This window comes from Arvicola amphibius, chromosome 1 (assembly GCF_903992535.2).
Source record: "Arvicola amphibius chromosome 1, mArvAmp1.2, whole genome shotgun sequence".
NCBI classification, from domain to species: domain Eukaryota; kingdom Metazoa; phylum Chordata; class Mammalia; order Rodentia; family Cricetidae; genus Arvicola; species Arvicola amphibius.
Window position 1 is genome coordinate 101,463,871 of NC_052047.1, and position 15,421 is coordinate 101,479,291.

General features: G+C 45.9%; 1 protein-coding gene across 5 annotated transcripts in view; it reads left to right on the forward strand.

Moving 5' to 3' along the window:
• Window positions 1–15,421, forward strand: part of Marchf2 (membrane associated ring-CH-type finger 2) — a 30,846-nt gene that overhangs the window by 4,368 nt on the left and 11,057 nt on the right. For all 5 annotated transcript variants that reach the window (XM_038341336.2, XM_038341311.2, XM_038341316.2 and 2 more), the window contains exons 2-3: window positions 2,831–3,058; window positions 11,027–11,222. In XM_038341336.2, coding sequence (XP_038197264.1) covers window positions 2,883–3,058; window positions 11,027–11,222 — 372 coding nt within the window. In that variant the 5' untranslated portion in view covers window positions 2,831–2,882. The remainder of the gene's footprint in view (window positions 1–2,830; window positions 3,059–11,026; window positions 11,223–15,421) is intronic.

Genomic DNA, 15,421 nt, shown 5'->3' on the forward strand with positions numbered 1-15,421 from the left:
CCTCTCCCTCTCCCTCTCACTCTCCCTCCTCGTCCCAGGCCCTCACTGGATTCCAGACAGGTATTCTACCTCTGAGTCCTGCTCTCAGCCTCTTTAGATGCATTCTGCTTCCATTGAAAACAGCTTAATATGTTTTTCGCCAGTCTCAAGGATTTGGTCTTAGCTAGAACAGCATGATTCTGGCTGTGGAAAAAAACTGACCCGGCACCCAGTAGGTGTGCAGCTACTTTCAGTTGCTTTTCCTATGTGACATGCAGGTTGGTTTGCAGGATTTGGAAGTGGGGCCATGCCTGACTTTTCCTAGAAGACTGAGAGAAAATCCAACCAAGCCCTCGCTGTCCTCTAAGCCTGGGCTAAATTGTATATGTCACCTCGTAAAGTTCTTACATCTGTATTTTAGATGCAAACAGAGCCAAAGAGGCAAGTCTTAGAGCCCTGGCCTAGTGTCAGTTCTGTTGGACTGATAAAATACCACGACAGAAGCAATTTAGGGGGAAGAAAGGATTTATTCTAGGTCACAGTTCCGGGTTACAAGCCATCATTTCAGGGAAGTCACAGCAGCAAGAGCTGGAGGGAATTTGTCTTATCACATTTATAATCAGGAACAGAGAGCCCTGTATGCACGCAGGCTAGTTCCCAGCTCACTCTGTCCTCTTCATTCAGTCCAGTGTGTGGCCCACTTACATTCAGGGTGGGTTCCCACCTCAGCTAACCAATTAAGAAATACCTAGGGCCAGGCGGTGGTGGCACACACCTTTAATTCCAGCACTCAAGAGGCAGAGGCAGGCAGATCTCTGTGAGTTTGAGACCAGCCTGGTCTACATAGTTCCAGGACAGCCAGGGCTACACAGTGAAACCATGTCTCAGAAAAACCCTAAATAAAGCTGAGTGGTGGTGGTGCATGCTTTTAATCCCAACACTTGGGAGGCAGAGGCAGGCAGATCTATGTGAGTTCAAGGACAGCTAGGTCTACACAGAGAAACGCTGTCTCAAAATAATAATAATAATAATAATAATAATAATAATAATAATAATAATAATAATAAAGAAGAGAGAAAGAGAAAATACCTAGGTAAGAGGGACTCCAGATGATGACCTGAGACCAACTCCCAGGAGCTGACCTCTGACCTCCACATGCATGCTGTGGTACATGTATGCCCACATACATAAACATACACAAAACAAACATAATTAAAAAAGAAAAAGAAATCCCTCAAGGGCACAACCACAACCCAATCTGTAGGCAGAGGCTGCTTGTTTGTTCCCGGCTTCACAGACCCGAAATAATTACACAAAACTGTATTAATTAAAACGCTGCTTGGGCAATCACTTAAGCATATTTCTAGCTAGCCCTTATATCCTAAACTAACCTATCTCCATTAATCTGTGCATCACCATGAGGTCATGGCCTACTGGCAAAGTTTCAACGGGCTCTGTCTCCTGGCTACATGGCTTCTTCCTGATTCCACCTTCTCTCTCTGTATATATTTCTTTTAGCCTGGCTATATTCTGTTAAGCCATTGGCTGAAAGCAGCTTCTTTATTAGCCAATAAAAGCAACACATATACCGAAGGACTTCCCACACCATTTCACCTTTTATATTCAAATAGAAAGGAAGGTTTTAACTTTAATATAGTAAAATTACATATAACAAAACAAGTATTAAGCAAGAATTACAGTTACTATATTTACAATATTGTAATAATATATAAATATAATTATAATATTGTAAATATAGTAACTATCTAGTCTAGACAGTTCCTCATTGAGAGCCCCTTCCCACTGCCACATCCCAACCTAGTCTAGACAACTCCTCATGAGATCCCCTTTCCAGGTGATTCTTGATTGTGTCAGTTTGACAACAAATAACCATCACAATCCTTGACAAGATGGGACTCGAGCCAGGCATAGTCTAAAATTTAGCATTCGGAAGGCTTAGATCTTAAGTTCCAGGCTAGCATGACTATAGAGTGCGATCAAAAGAGGGACTCAGGCTGGGGAGATCATTTTGTGGGTAAAGGCTGGCTGCACATCCCCAGAACCCATGTAAAGGCAGGCACAACAAGCCTTACATGTAATCCCAGTGATGGAGGAGAGTTATCTGTCTATGTTACTTTCATTGGTTAATTAATAAAGAAAACTGCCTTGGCCTTTCTTTTTTGTTTAAACAGAAAAAGGGGAAATGATGGAGGAGAGTTATCTGTCTATGTTACTTTCATTGGTTAATTAATAAAGAAAACTGCCTTGGCCTTTTAAGAGACAGAAAATTAGGTAGGCGGAGTAGACAGAACAGAATTGTGTGAAAAGGGGTAGCAGGCAGTGGGGAGACGCTTCAGGCAGTCGCCATAGTGAGTCTCCATGATTCTCCTCTCTGAGATGGACGCAGGTTAAGATCTCTCCTGGTAAGCCACACCTCGTGGTGCTACACGGATTACTAAATATGGGTTAAAGGAAGATGTGAGAATTAACCAATAAGAAGCTACAGATAACGGGCCAGGCAGTATTTAAAAGAATACAGTTTCCATGTAATTATTTTGGGTAAAGCTAGCCGGGTGGCGGGACACAGCCCGCCGCTTCCTTCTATATCCCAGCCCTCGTACTGTAAAACGAGAGATGGGGACAGGGGGATTCCCTGGAAGCAGGGAGTCAGCTGTCCTAGTGTGTACAGCAGAAAACAGGTGTTCTCAGACCTCCGACCTCTACTCATGTCCCTTGGTGCACACTCGTACTCATACACACACGTGTACACACCTCAGAAAAGAAGAGGGAACCCAGCAGTTATTGTGACTCACTGATTTTGTCTTTGATCTCTCTGTTGGCCTCCATTCAGGCTCTTGGGACCATGGGCCTCAGGCCCTGAGGACAGGAGGCTCCTTGTGGCCATGACGACAGGTGACTGCTGCCACCTCCCTGGCTCCCTATGCGACTGCTCTGGCAGCCCTGCCTTCTCCAAGGTTGTGGAGGCCACAGGCCTTGGGCCACCCCAGTATGTGGCACAGGTGACCTCAAGGGATGGCCGGCTGCTTTCCACTGTCATCCGGGCTTTGGACACACCGAGGTGAGTATTGATCATTACTATCCTGACTTTTGTTCATTTCTCTCTGGGGTGAGTGATTTCCTCCTGGTCTGAGGTCAGGGGTCCTGTCTCTGAGAGAGCCAAAGGGATGAACATGCCAGAGAAAAGAAGCCAAATACTGAGACGGAGAGATGGAGTTGGAGAGATGGCTCAGTGGTTAAAGACTACTTGCTGCTCTTGCAGAGGACCAGAGTTAAGTTCCTGGCACCAACAATGGACAGTCACAGCTATCTGTAACTCCAACTCCAGGGGATCCGATACCCTCCTCTGGCTTCCTTGGGAACTCCCTCCCCACAGAGACAAACAAGTAATAAAAAGAAATACATATTTTTAAAAAGAGACAAAATAGTTGGGTGTAGCAGAACATGTCTATAAATGAGGTGGGGGAGATGGGCCAGTTGATAAAATGCTTGCTATGCAAGCTTGAAGACCTGAGGTTCATCCCTGGAATGAATGTTAAAAGCTGGGCATGGTAGCCTGTATTGTAATCCCAGACAGGACAAGCCGATCTCTGGAGCTCTGTCAGCCAGCCTGCCTTAATTGGTGAGTGCTAGGCCAGCTAGAGATGATACTTTAAAAGACAGGTGGCCATCCCCTGAAGAACAGTGCCTGCTGTTTCCTCTGGCCTTCACACACACATATACATACGGACAGGAATAGGGTTTTCTTTTGGGCTTCCAACCAGCTTCCAAATCATGACATGGAAACTTCTTATTAGTTATGAATGCTCAGCCTTATCTTATGCTTATCCTACTAGTTTTTATGACTTAACCTGTTTCTCTTCATCTGCATTTTACATTGGGGCTCGTTACCTTTCTTTCCTTCTGTATATCTTACTCTCCCTGCTTCTGTGTCTGGCTGTCTGGTACCTGCCTGGCTTCTGGACCCAGGTGTGTCCCTCTCTATTCCCCTCATTTTCTCCTCCTTCTTCTCCTTTGCCTAGATTTCTTCTGTTTATTCTCTCTGTGCAGCAGCTCTGCCTATCCATCTCCTGCCTAGCTATTGGCCGTTCAGCTTTTTATTAGACTCATCAGGTGACTTAGCCAAGCAAGGTGAAACAAATGCAACACATCTTTACATAAACAACTGCAGCGAAACAAATGCAACACACCTTTACACAGTTAAAATAATATTCCGCAGCATAAACAAATGTAACACACCTTTACACAGTTAAAATAATATTCCGCAGCATAAACAAATGTAACACACCTTTACACAGTTAAAATAATATTCCGCAGCATAAACAAATGAAACACATCTTTACATAGTTAAATATTTTACAACAGGCCGGGCGGTGGTGGCGCACGCCTTTAATCCCAGCACTCGGGAGGCAGAGGCAGGCGGATCTCTGTGAGTTCGAGACCAGCCTGGTCTACAAGAGCTAGTTCCAGGACAGGCTCCAAAGCCACAGAGAAACCCTGTCTCGAAAAACCAAAAAAAAAAAAAAAAAAAAAAAAAAAAAAAAAAAAAAAAAAAAAAAAAAAAAAAAAATATTTTACAACAGGAACACACACACACACATGCTCACACAAAACATGAGTGTGGAGACACATACTTATAATCCCAGAACTGGAAACACAGAGAAAGGCGGATCAATGGGACTCACTGGCCAGCTAGTCTAGCCACTGAGAGAGCTTGGCTTAAGAAGCAGACGGCAGCCAATGAGGTGGCTCAGTGGGTAAAAACCTGCATTCGATCCCTGGTGCCCATGGTGGAAGTCATCCTCTGACCTCCAGATGTGTGCATGGCACACACATACCCACCTGTCCACTCACACATACAAAATGGATAAAATGCAACTTAAAAAACAAGGTAGACATCCCTAGGCCAGCGGGAGACCCTGTCTGATAAACACGGTGGATGGCTCCTGAAGAGTGGCAGCCAAGGACCCCGCAGGCATGTGCACACACACATGCTCACCAGCAACCATCCGCATACCTTACACAGCGTGTTATAAATTCTAGTTCTTGAATGCTGAGGTAGGAGGGTTAAAGTTCAAGCAAGGCCATCCTAGTCTATATAGCAGTATCTTTTCTCAAAATTACTAATAAATGAACAAATTGGGGCTGGGGATATGTCTCAGTGATTGAGTGCTTGCTTAGTATGAGCAAAGCCATGGATTCTCTCTTCACTAAAATTCCAGATGACTATGGAAAATCTGAAGATCAAATGTTGAAGGTTGTTTCATGAACTTGCTTCCTCCCTCGATATCCCAAGACAGGGCACCAATGTCAAAGTAAAAGTCAAATCTACCAAAGTCTAGCTGTGAGAACCAATGAGTTTACTGGGGTTCCTTAGAGAGCTGAGTGGGCGGTTACATACAGGAGCCTGGGTACCCTAGAATAGCTACATCAACAAAATCTTGCCCAGCGTGGATGATGACTTCCCCATAGCACCATAGATAGAGTCCCCTTTCATGAACCTCTTCTGCACTGTATAGTCTAACACCTCTTCGACCACAAGGTCATGTGTAACTGTGAAATTGATGGGCTATAGTTAGCAATGAGAGGTGCCTGAGGTGGTGCCTGGTGTTTCAGGGGGGACCCTCCCACCCCGTCCTTATAGGAGGGAAGACCAACAGTCAACAGGCTGGATCTGGAAGATTGTTTGCAAATAGTTCCAGCTGCTCTGATGAAGATGGAGAAAGCTATCATGCCCAGAGTATAGGGCTCTACACCACCGATGACTTTGGGCTTTGGAGAAGCCATGCAGGGAGCGAGGAGTGGAGAACAGTGCCTGGACTGAAACTCCCGCAGACCTTCCTGTCCCTGAATGACCTGGAACAGCCACACCCTTCTGGTCAGATTATTTTGAGAATATGGTGTTAGGGTCCTCAGAATGTGGGTTGTGCTGCCTCTGTTCAGAATGAAGGTATGTTCTGTGGAGCCCACTGTAACTGAAAGGATCATAAGCTGAAAATACTGTGCTGGCAAGATGGCTCAATGTGCCTGGCTACCTGAGTTCAACCCCTGGAACACATACAAAGGTAGAAAAAGGAACCAGTCACACCAAGTTGGTTGGGAGAGACAGGCAGATACTGAGATCTTGTTGACTAGCGTATCAGCTTAGTTGAAAATGCACACTTTGAGTTTAGAGAGAGACTCTGTAGAGGAAGACACCTGACATGGTGCTCTGACCTGCACATGCGTGTGCACAGGTACATGTACCTGTATCCTCTCTCTCTCTCTCTCTCTCTCTCTCTCTCTCTCTCTCTCACACACACACACACACACACATACACAGTGGTTAAAGCTCCTCCAGGCCTTCATTCCTTCCCTCTTCCTTTCCTTCCCTTTTCTCTTTCTCTTCCCCTCTTTCCTTCCTTTTTTCCCCCCTTGAGACAGGGTTTCATGTAACCCATTCTGACCCCAAGCTTGTCATGTATGGCTGGCCTTGAACTCCTGGTCTTCCTAACTCTACCTTCTAGTATTGGGACCACAGATGTGCACCACATTTGCTGTGTGCTTGAACTTTTCAGCATCTGTAAAGTGGAAGCAGGTGAGCAGTCCTCTGAGGCTCACTGTGAGGATGAGAGACTGAAGCCCAGCGTTGCACTCAGAATACAGCCCGTGGCCATGGTTCCGGAATCGAGGGGAGCCAAGGGGAGAGGAGTAGCAGTTTGAGGTGGGCTCAGGTCCAGCCTGAGTGCCAGTGAGACCCTGTCTCAAAAGCAGAACAACTGAGCATGGTGGCACACAGACTCGGGTGTAGAAGGAGCTGCGGGCAGGCCTGCTTTTCATTCCATACGGCTCCTGCACGACTAGCTTAGCTCTGGAAATAATAACACAGAAACTGCATTCTTTTAAACACTGCCTGGCCATTATATCTAGCCTCTTCTTGGCTAACTTTCACATCTTGATAAACCCATTTCTAATAATCTGTGTAGCACCACAAGGTGGTGGTTTACCGGGAAAGATTCTAGCCTATGTCCGTCTCGGTTGGAGAAGCATGGCATCTGCCTCACTGCCTTCTTCCTCCCAGCATTCTGTTCTGTCTACTCTGCCCTTTAAATTTTCTTCCCTATTAAAAGGCCAAGGCAGTCTCTTTATTAACCAATGAAAGTAACAGGTAGATAGAAAACCCACCTACATCACTTGGGAGGCAGAGACAGGCGAGTTTTTGTGAGTTCAAGGCTAGCTTGAAGAAGTTCCAGGCCAGCCAGGGTTCCATAGTGAGAGTCTGTCTCTAAATAAATAAAAACAAATAAATATGAAAACAAAGTTAGGCATGATGACACACACGTGGCATACCAAGACTGGAGAGGTAGACAGGGGAGGACCAGAAATTCAAGGTTATCCTCAGCCATGGTAGAAAGTTAGAGGCCAACAAGGTCTACATGAGACCCTGTCTAAGAACAAACAAAAGACAGGCTGAAGTCAGGTGCAGTGGCGCATGTCTTTCATCCTAGCCCTTAAGAGTCAGAGGCAGGCAGATCTCTATGAGTTTGAGGCCAGCCTGGTCTGCATAATGAGTTCCAGGACAGTCAGGGCTACATAATTTAAACATGTATTCTTGTTTGTTTGTTTGTTTTGGTTTTGGTTTTTGGTTTTCAAGACAGGGTTTCTCTGTGTAGCCCTGGAAACCATATCTTAAAATGAATAAAAACAGGCTTGGAAAGATGATTCGATGGGTCAAAGGCCTGCTATGCAAACATAAGGACTTGTGTTCACATCCCCAGAGCCCATGTAGAGATCCAGGTGTGATACTCAGGCCTGCGCATCTTTAACGACTCCTACAGAGAGGAAGGATGGAGGCAGGTGAAACCCCAGAAGCTCGGAGCAAGCCTGACACACAGGAACACTGACTCTGCTTCAAACAAGGTGGTAAGAGGTTGTCCTCTGACCTCTACCCATGTGTCATGACACATACATTCATACATACATACATACATACACACACATATGCACATTCATATAGGATAAAGTAAACAAGAAGTGCCTCATACATGGGTAGTGCTCAGTAAACCATAGCGTGAGCCCTCTCTGCCTTTGTCAGAATTGCTGTTCCAGAGTTTCTAGGGCTTCCCAGAAGGAACTGAGCTGACGTGGCTCTTAAGAGTCTTACTGCTTCCTTTCCCCGAGTTGGTTTCCAGAAAGGGGAACCCTTTCCTGTGAACTTCTATGTTTGTGTGAGTGTGTGTGTATGAATCAGAGTGTGTAATTAGAAAGGTGCTGGGAATGTGTGTGTGTGTGTGTGTGTGTGTGTGAGAGAGAGAGAGAGAGAGAGAGAGAGAGTTTGCAGGAGTGTGAGTACACACATGTGCAATTGTGTGTCCATGTGTACTTGTCTATTTATGGGGGTGAGAGGCTGACATCAGGAGTCTCTCTTGATCTCTTTTCAACACACAGGCACCCAATGCATGCACACATGCATTGAAGCAGGGTTTCTGACTTCAACCCAGGGCTGGATGATTCTGCTAGAGTAGATGCCTAGCTTGTTCTGGGGACTCCATCTTCTAGGTGCTGGCATTACATATAGGTCACTGCACCCCGCTGATGTTTGGGTGGGTGCTGAGGGTCCAAACTCCAGTTCTCATGTTTGCACGGTAAACTCTTTACCCACTGAGCATCTCTTCAGTCTCACCAGTGGCCTTTTGCAAAAGAAAACAGCATGTTAGAGACTGGGCTGAAAGGAAAGATGTGAGCCCTGTCTCTTGGGATCTGGGCTATTTGGCATTCCTGTTTGTTTTGAGACAGTTTCTCATGTAGCCCAGGCTGATTTCCAGCCTTGAACTCCTGATCCTCTTGTCTCTATCTCCAAAGTGCTAGATTTACAGACTTGCCTGGTTTATGCCTTTCTGGTGGTAGAGATGGGACTCAGGACATCCTGACTACTAAGCAAGCACTCTACAACTGAGCCACAGCCCAGCCCTCTGCTGTAGCCTGGCTTCCACCAACAACCGGAAGGCTGGAGGAAAGTGGAGGAAAGGGGTTCTCTCTCTCTCTCTCTCTCTCTCTCTCTCTCTCTGTGTGTGTGTGTGTGTGTGTGTGTGTGTGTGTGTGTGTGTTTGTGGTGTGGTGTGTTCCCGACAATATGCTTTCTGGGCAGAAATGTTTAGAAAACAATGACTCATGTTTTGGATAGCCCTTGGGTCCACTAAAGCCACTTCCTGCCTTCCGGAGCTGCCCCAGGAAGAACTCAACTTCCCCAGAGACTGGACTGTGATTAGAGACTCCCCTCAGCGGCTGTTATGGATTGTTTCTATGCCTATTCGCCCATTCCACCCCGTGTCTACTTTAGCCATGCACAGAAAAACAAAGGAATGATTTTCTTATATGCATAGGTTTCTCAGACAGTGTCACCTTTAGGTATAGATAGAGCCAAGAGCTCTGATAATGTCTTTTAAAAAAATTTGTGTGTGTGGTGTGCATTTGTATATGTGTGTGTGACGTGTGTTAGTGTATGTGTATCATCAAGTGTATGTGTGTGTGTAGTTGTATTTGTGTGTGATATGTATAGTGTATTATGTGTACTTTTGTGTGTGATAATGTGTTAGAGTATGTGTGTGTAATGTGTGCATGTTGTGTATTAGTGTGATGTGTGCTAGTATGTGTGTGTAATTATGTGATGTGTGTTAGTGTATGTGTGTCATCAAGTGTGTTGCTGTATATGTGTAATTGTATTTTTGTATGGTGTGTGTTAGTGTTTGTGAGTGTAATACGTGCATGATGTATGCTAGTGTATATGTGCATAATTATGTGTGTGATGTGTGTTAGTGTATGTGTGTCATCAAGTGTGTTGCTGTATATGTGTAATTGTATTTTTGTGTGGTGTGTGTTAGTGTTTGTGAGTGCATGATGTGTGCTAGTGTATATGTGTATAATTATGTGTGTGATGTGTGTTAGTGTTTGTGTGTGCTAGTATATGTGTGTAATATGTGCTAGTGTATGTGTGTCATCATGTGTGTATTAGTGTGTGCATGTGATGTGTGTTAATGTATGCGTGTTGTGGAGTGTGTTGTATGTGTGTGTTAGCATGTGTGATGTGTGTAATCGTGTGTGGATGTGTGTTATTGTATGTATGCGATGCATGTTAGTGTATGTGATCATGTATGAACTGTAAAGGATTGTATTAGTTATTTGTCTTGTTGCAACAAGAACAACTTAAGGGAGGAAAGGTTTGTTCTGAGTCATAATTCCAAGCTGCTGTCCATCATGGCTGGGAAATCACAGCGGCACAAGCATCTGAGGTCACATTGCACCCATAGGGAGGAGCTTAGGAATCAAAGAGATGAATGCTTATATTCAATTTGCTTTTTCTTTTAAAAACTTATAGTGTGTATGTATGGGTGTGTGCACACTCCCATCCGTGTACATCCTATAACATATGTGTGGAGGTCAGTTCTCTTCTTCCACCGTGTGGGTCCCAGGGATTGAGCTCGGGTCATCAGATTTATCAGCAAGCACCTTTATCCATTGAGCCATCTTGTGTCCCTGCGTCCTTCCTTTTATTCAGACCAGGACCCAGCCCATGGAAGGGATTATCTTTGTTTGGGGTAGGTCTTCCTACGTCTGTTAACAACCTAACTCAGAAAAGCTCTCACAGGCATGCCCAGACATGTCTCCATGACGTTCTACACCATGTCAGGTTGACAGTATAAACAATCAGAAGGACTACTAGGAGTGGATAGTTAGGTAGGAATATCATGATAGTTTTTCATCTAAAGAAAAATGTCCCTGCATTAGGCAGGCAGATGGACAGGATGCTCACTCTAGGCTAAAAGGGGCCCGCAGTAGCTCTGGGGAGGGAACACACGGGCCTAGCAATGGAAGTTTGCAAAAGCACCCGAGGAGAGGACATCTAGAGCTGGGCTGCTGAAGGATGAGTAGAAGTTTACCAAGCAGCAGCCTGGGGGCCACAGCAGGCTTGGAACCTAGCAAGTAGTGATGCCGGTTATGTAAGAAGCCATATCATCCATTGTTGACAACTCTTATCTCTGTTTCCCTCCAGTGACTGTCCCTTCTGCCGAATCTGCCATGAGGGAGCGAATGGGGAGAACTTGCTGTCCCCATGTGGCTGCACTGGCACGCTAGGAGCTGTGCACAAGAGCTGCCTGGAGAAATGGCTGTCTTCCTCCAATACCAGCTACTGCGAGCTGTGTCACACGGAGTTTGCAGTTGAAAAGCGACCCCGACCTCTCACAGAGGTACATTGCTCGGGGGAGGCTGGCCATCCAGAGGGAGAAAGGGCATTTTGGGGACGGAGTTAGCAGTTGCTCAGGTCAGCTGGGAAAGCTATTATGTCCCTGCCAATGCTGGGAGGGATCTGCTGATATGTGGGAACCTGAATGACCAGAGGTTGCAGGTTTGAAAACCTCTACCTGCCATGCTGTCTGACTGTCTGTTTCTCTGTCTCTGTCTCTGTCTCTGTCTCTGTCTCTCCCCTCCCCTCCCTTCCCCTCCCCTCCCCTCCCCTCTCCTCCCTCCCTCCTTCTCTCTTTCTCCTCTGATTGTTTTGCTTTGTTTTTGAAGCAGGATCTCAGGTGTCCTAGGCTGTCCTCAAAGTAGCTTTTAGCTGAAGACGACTTTCCAACTTGTGGCCATTCAGCCTCGATGTCCCCAGTACTGGAGTCACAGGCAGGCAGTGTCAGCAATGGAATTTAGGGCTCCGTGTATGCTAGGCTTGCCCTCTACCAGATGAACCACACCCCAGTTCCAGTCAGTGCCACTCCCCCTTTTAATACAACTCGAATTTGCAACTATCCTGTCTCTGTATCTTGAGTGTTGGAATTATAAGCATGTACCACCATGCAGGGCTGGTCTTTGCTTCTTTGAACTAGGTTGTCATTTTAGCCCAGGGAGGCTGGGAACTCAGGCAATCCTTCTGCTTCAGCCTTAGACTGCCAGTATGACAAGGTATGAACCCTGGGGCAACCATTGTTAGTTCTTTATATTTTTTTGAGAGAGTCTAATGGAGCCCAGGCTGGCCTACAGCTTGCTATACAACAGACTAGCCTTACACTCTTGGTCCTCCTGCTTCTACCTTCCACATCCAGGGATTAACAGGTGAGCTACCACACTCAAAATTTTTATTTGTTTTCTTTTACTTATTTATTTTAAGACAAGGTTGCATTATGTAGCCCTGGCTAGCCTGGAACTTGCTGTGTTGACCAGGCTGGCCTTGAACTCTCTGTTATCTTCTTGCTTCAGCCACCCTACAGCTTTTGAGGCCAGGTCTCTCTAAGTAGCCATAGAACTGACCTAGAGCTCTCTGTGCAGTCACAGAGATCTACCTGCCTCTGCTTCCCAAGGGCTGGAATTAAAGGTGTGCATCAACATACCATGCTTTGCTTTGCTTTTCTCTCTCTCTCTCTCTCTCTCCCTCCCTCCCTCCCTCCCTCCCTTCCTTCCTTTCTTTCTTTTTCTCTCTGTTTTTGTTGTTGTTGTGTTTTTGAGACAGGTCTTTCTGTGTGTCCTTGACTGTCTTGGAACTCACTCTGTAGACCACACTGGCCTCAAACTCAGAGATCCACCTGCCTCTGTCTCCCAAGTGCAGCAATTAAAGGTGTGCGTCAACACCTCCCAGTTTACTTTGTTTTTAAATTTTTTTTTGTTTTGTTTTGTTTTTTGGTTTTTCGAGACAGGGTTTCTCTGTGGCTTTGGAGCCTGTCCTGGAACTAGCTCTTGTAGACCAGGCTGGTCTCGAACTCACAGAGATCCACCTGCCTCTGCCTCCCGAGTGCTGGGATTAAAGGCGTGCGCCACCACCGCCCGGCTTGTTTTTAAATTTTTTAAAATATATTTTATGTGCATTGATGTTTTGCCATGGGTGTTGGGTTCCCTGGAACTGGAGGTACAGAAGTTGTGAGCTGCCATGTGGGTGCTGGGAATCAAACCCAAGTCCTCTGTAAGAGTAGTCAGTGCTTTTAACCACTGAACTACCTCTCCAGTCCCTTAAAAATATTTTAAAAATTAATTACATGCTGGGCGGTGATGGTGCATGCCTTTAATCCCAGCACTTGGGAGGCAGGCGGAGCTCTGTGAGTTCGAGGCCAGCCTAGTCTACAAGAGCTAGTTCCGGGACAGATCCAAAGCTACAGAGAAACCCTGTCTCAAAAAACCAAACAAAAAAATTTTAATTACATGAGTGTAGCTCAGTGGGTCAGAGGACAACATGCACAAGTTAGTTATCTCTTTTCCCCATGTGGGACCTGGGATAGAACTCAATTTGTCAGACTTGGCAAGTACCTTTACCTGCTGAGCCATCTCACTAGCTTTTTATCTTTCTATCGCCTGTCTGTCTATCATCTATCTATCTATCTATATATCTGTCTGTCTGTCTGTCTATCTGTCTATCATCTATCTATCTATCTATCTATCTATCTATCTATCTATCTATCTATCTATCTATCTATCATCTACCTATCTACCTACCTATTACAGTCCCAGGTGACCCAAGGCTTAGAGTCTTCCTGTCTCAGCCTCCTTTGGGTGCTGTGGTTACAGGCATCTGCCACCAAGCTCAGATTACTAAGCATTTCTTTGAACACCTCTGGTATGCCCAGTGTTTTGTCAGGTGCTAGGCCTTCCCAGTCACCAACTCACAGTTGATAATGTCCTTGTGATCTCCAAACCAGGCCAGTTGGTAGGAACAGTTATAGAGTGTCTTAGTTCCTGTCCTGTTTGCTGTGGTAAAATACCTTGACAAAAACAACTTAAACAGAAAAGATGTTACGACTCCCAGTTCCAGGTCACACACCATCACTGCAGTGAAGCCTTGTGGTAGGACTGTCCATCTCAAACACGTTAGCTGGTGACATGGTATCACAGTCTGGAAGTGGAAAATAAGCAACACCAGTGTGCATGGCTCTCCTTTTACCAGGCCAGCCTGTGAGATGGTGCCACCTGAACTCAGTGAGTCTTCTCACCTCAGTTACCACAGTTAAGAATATCCCTCACAGGCAGGTCCACAGGCCAACCTGATCTGGACAATCCTTCCTTGAGCCTCCCATCCCAGGACTCCAGATTCTGTCAAACTGAGCACTAACACTAAATATCACCGAAGGAAGTGTTGGAGAGGTGCGTGTGCAGCGCGACACGTGGGTCAAGAGTGGTCGTAGGAGCTGGAAGTGTGTAAGTGCTTGCTATAGAAACACATGGGTCTGAATTCAAATCCCCAGAACCCACATCAAGCTAGGTGTAGTAGCTCATTTCTGTAATCCCAGTTTTCCTAGGGGAAGTTGGGAGTGGAGACAGAATCCTTGGGAACTTACTGGCCAGCTAGCCTGGTTTACACAAGAGGAAACCATCAGGGAGAACTATCTCAAACATGCATTCCTGTACTCACACCAGCACACAAACACACACAAAGATCCAAGGTCTGTGGGTTGAGGGAGAGGCCTTGGCTAGAGGTGAGTCCCTAAGCTGAGACCTGAGGGATTAAAACAGGAATTTAGAGCCCCTAGGGAGAAGACAGTCCGGGTAGAGAACACAGCCCTGTGTAAAGACCCTGAGGCCAGGAGAAGAGGTGGTAGTAGAACTCTTAGTGTAATGCTTACTTAGCATACATGAGGCCCTGAGTTCAATATTCAGAGTCCATTAAGAATCCCAACACTTGGGAGGTAGGTAGAGGCAAGGGGATTTGAAGTGGAATTGAAGTGAAAGGCCATCCTTGACTGCATGGGGGTTTGAAGCCACAGGCCACACGAGACCTGTTGTATAACACTGTTCTTGGAGATGTGTGAACAAACATCTGAGATGGGTTTTTTTCGAGCAAAAATATCAAGAAGGCTCAGTGGTTAAAGTGCTTGCCGTGCAAGCATGAGGAACAGGACTTCAGACCCCCTAGAATGCATGTAAATACCAGGTAGGTGTGGCAGCTGCCTGTAATCACAACCTCAGGAGGCAGACACAGGGGATCCCCAGAGCAAGCTGGTTAGCCAAACAAACTATATCCATGAGCTCTGCATTTGATTGAGAGAGCCTGCCTCAGTGTATAAGGTGGAAGACAGACCGAGGATAATTCTTGACATCAACCTTCATATGATATGTGTGCGCATACACACATGCACTCACAGCACACACTCCCACACAGACACATTGCCCCCAATATGTGTGTACACGTGTACAACATACAAAAAAGGAAAGAAAATAGGGAGGGAAAGTGTGACTTCAAGAGAGATGGCCGTGGTGACACCTGGTTTTGTGCATCATACAGAACTTTGGCCTGAGCATGACAGTTGGGATTGTGATTGGATGTCCCCAGGTGCTTGCTGTTTTCATTGATGCCACTCTGGCATATGGTGGCTGAGAACCCCATAGAAGATATCACTGGACTGAAGTATGAGGAGCAATGTCTAGTCCTGAGACCAGGAAGTACCGCCCAGATCAGTCAAAGCCACTATAG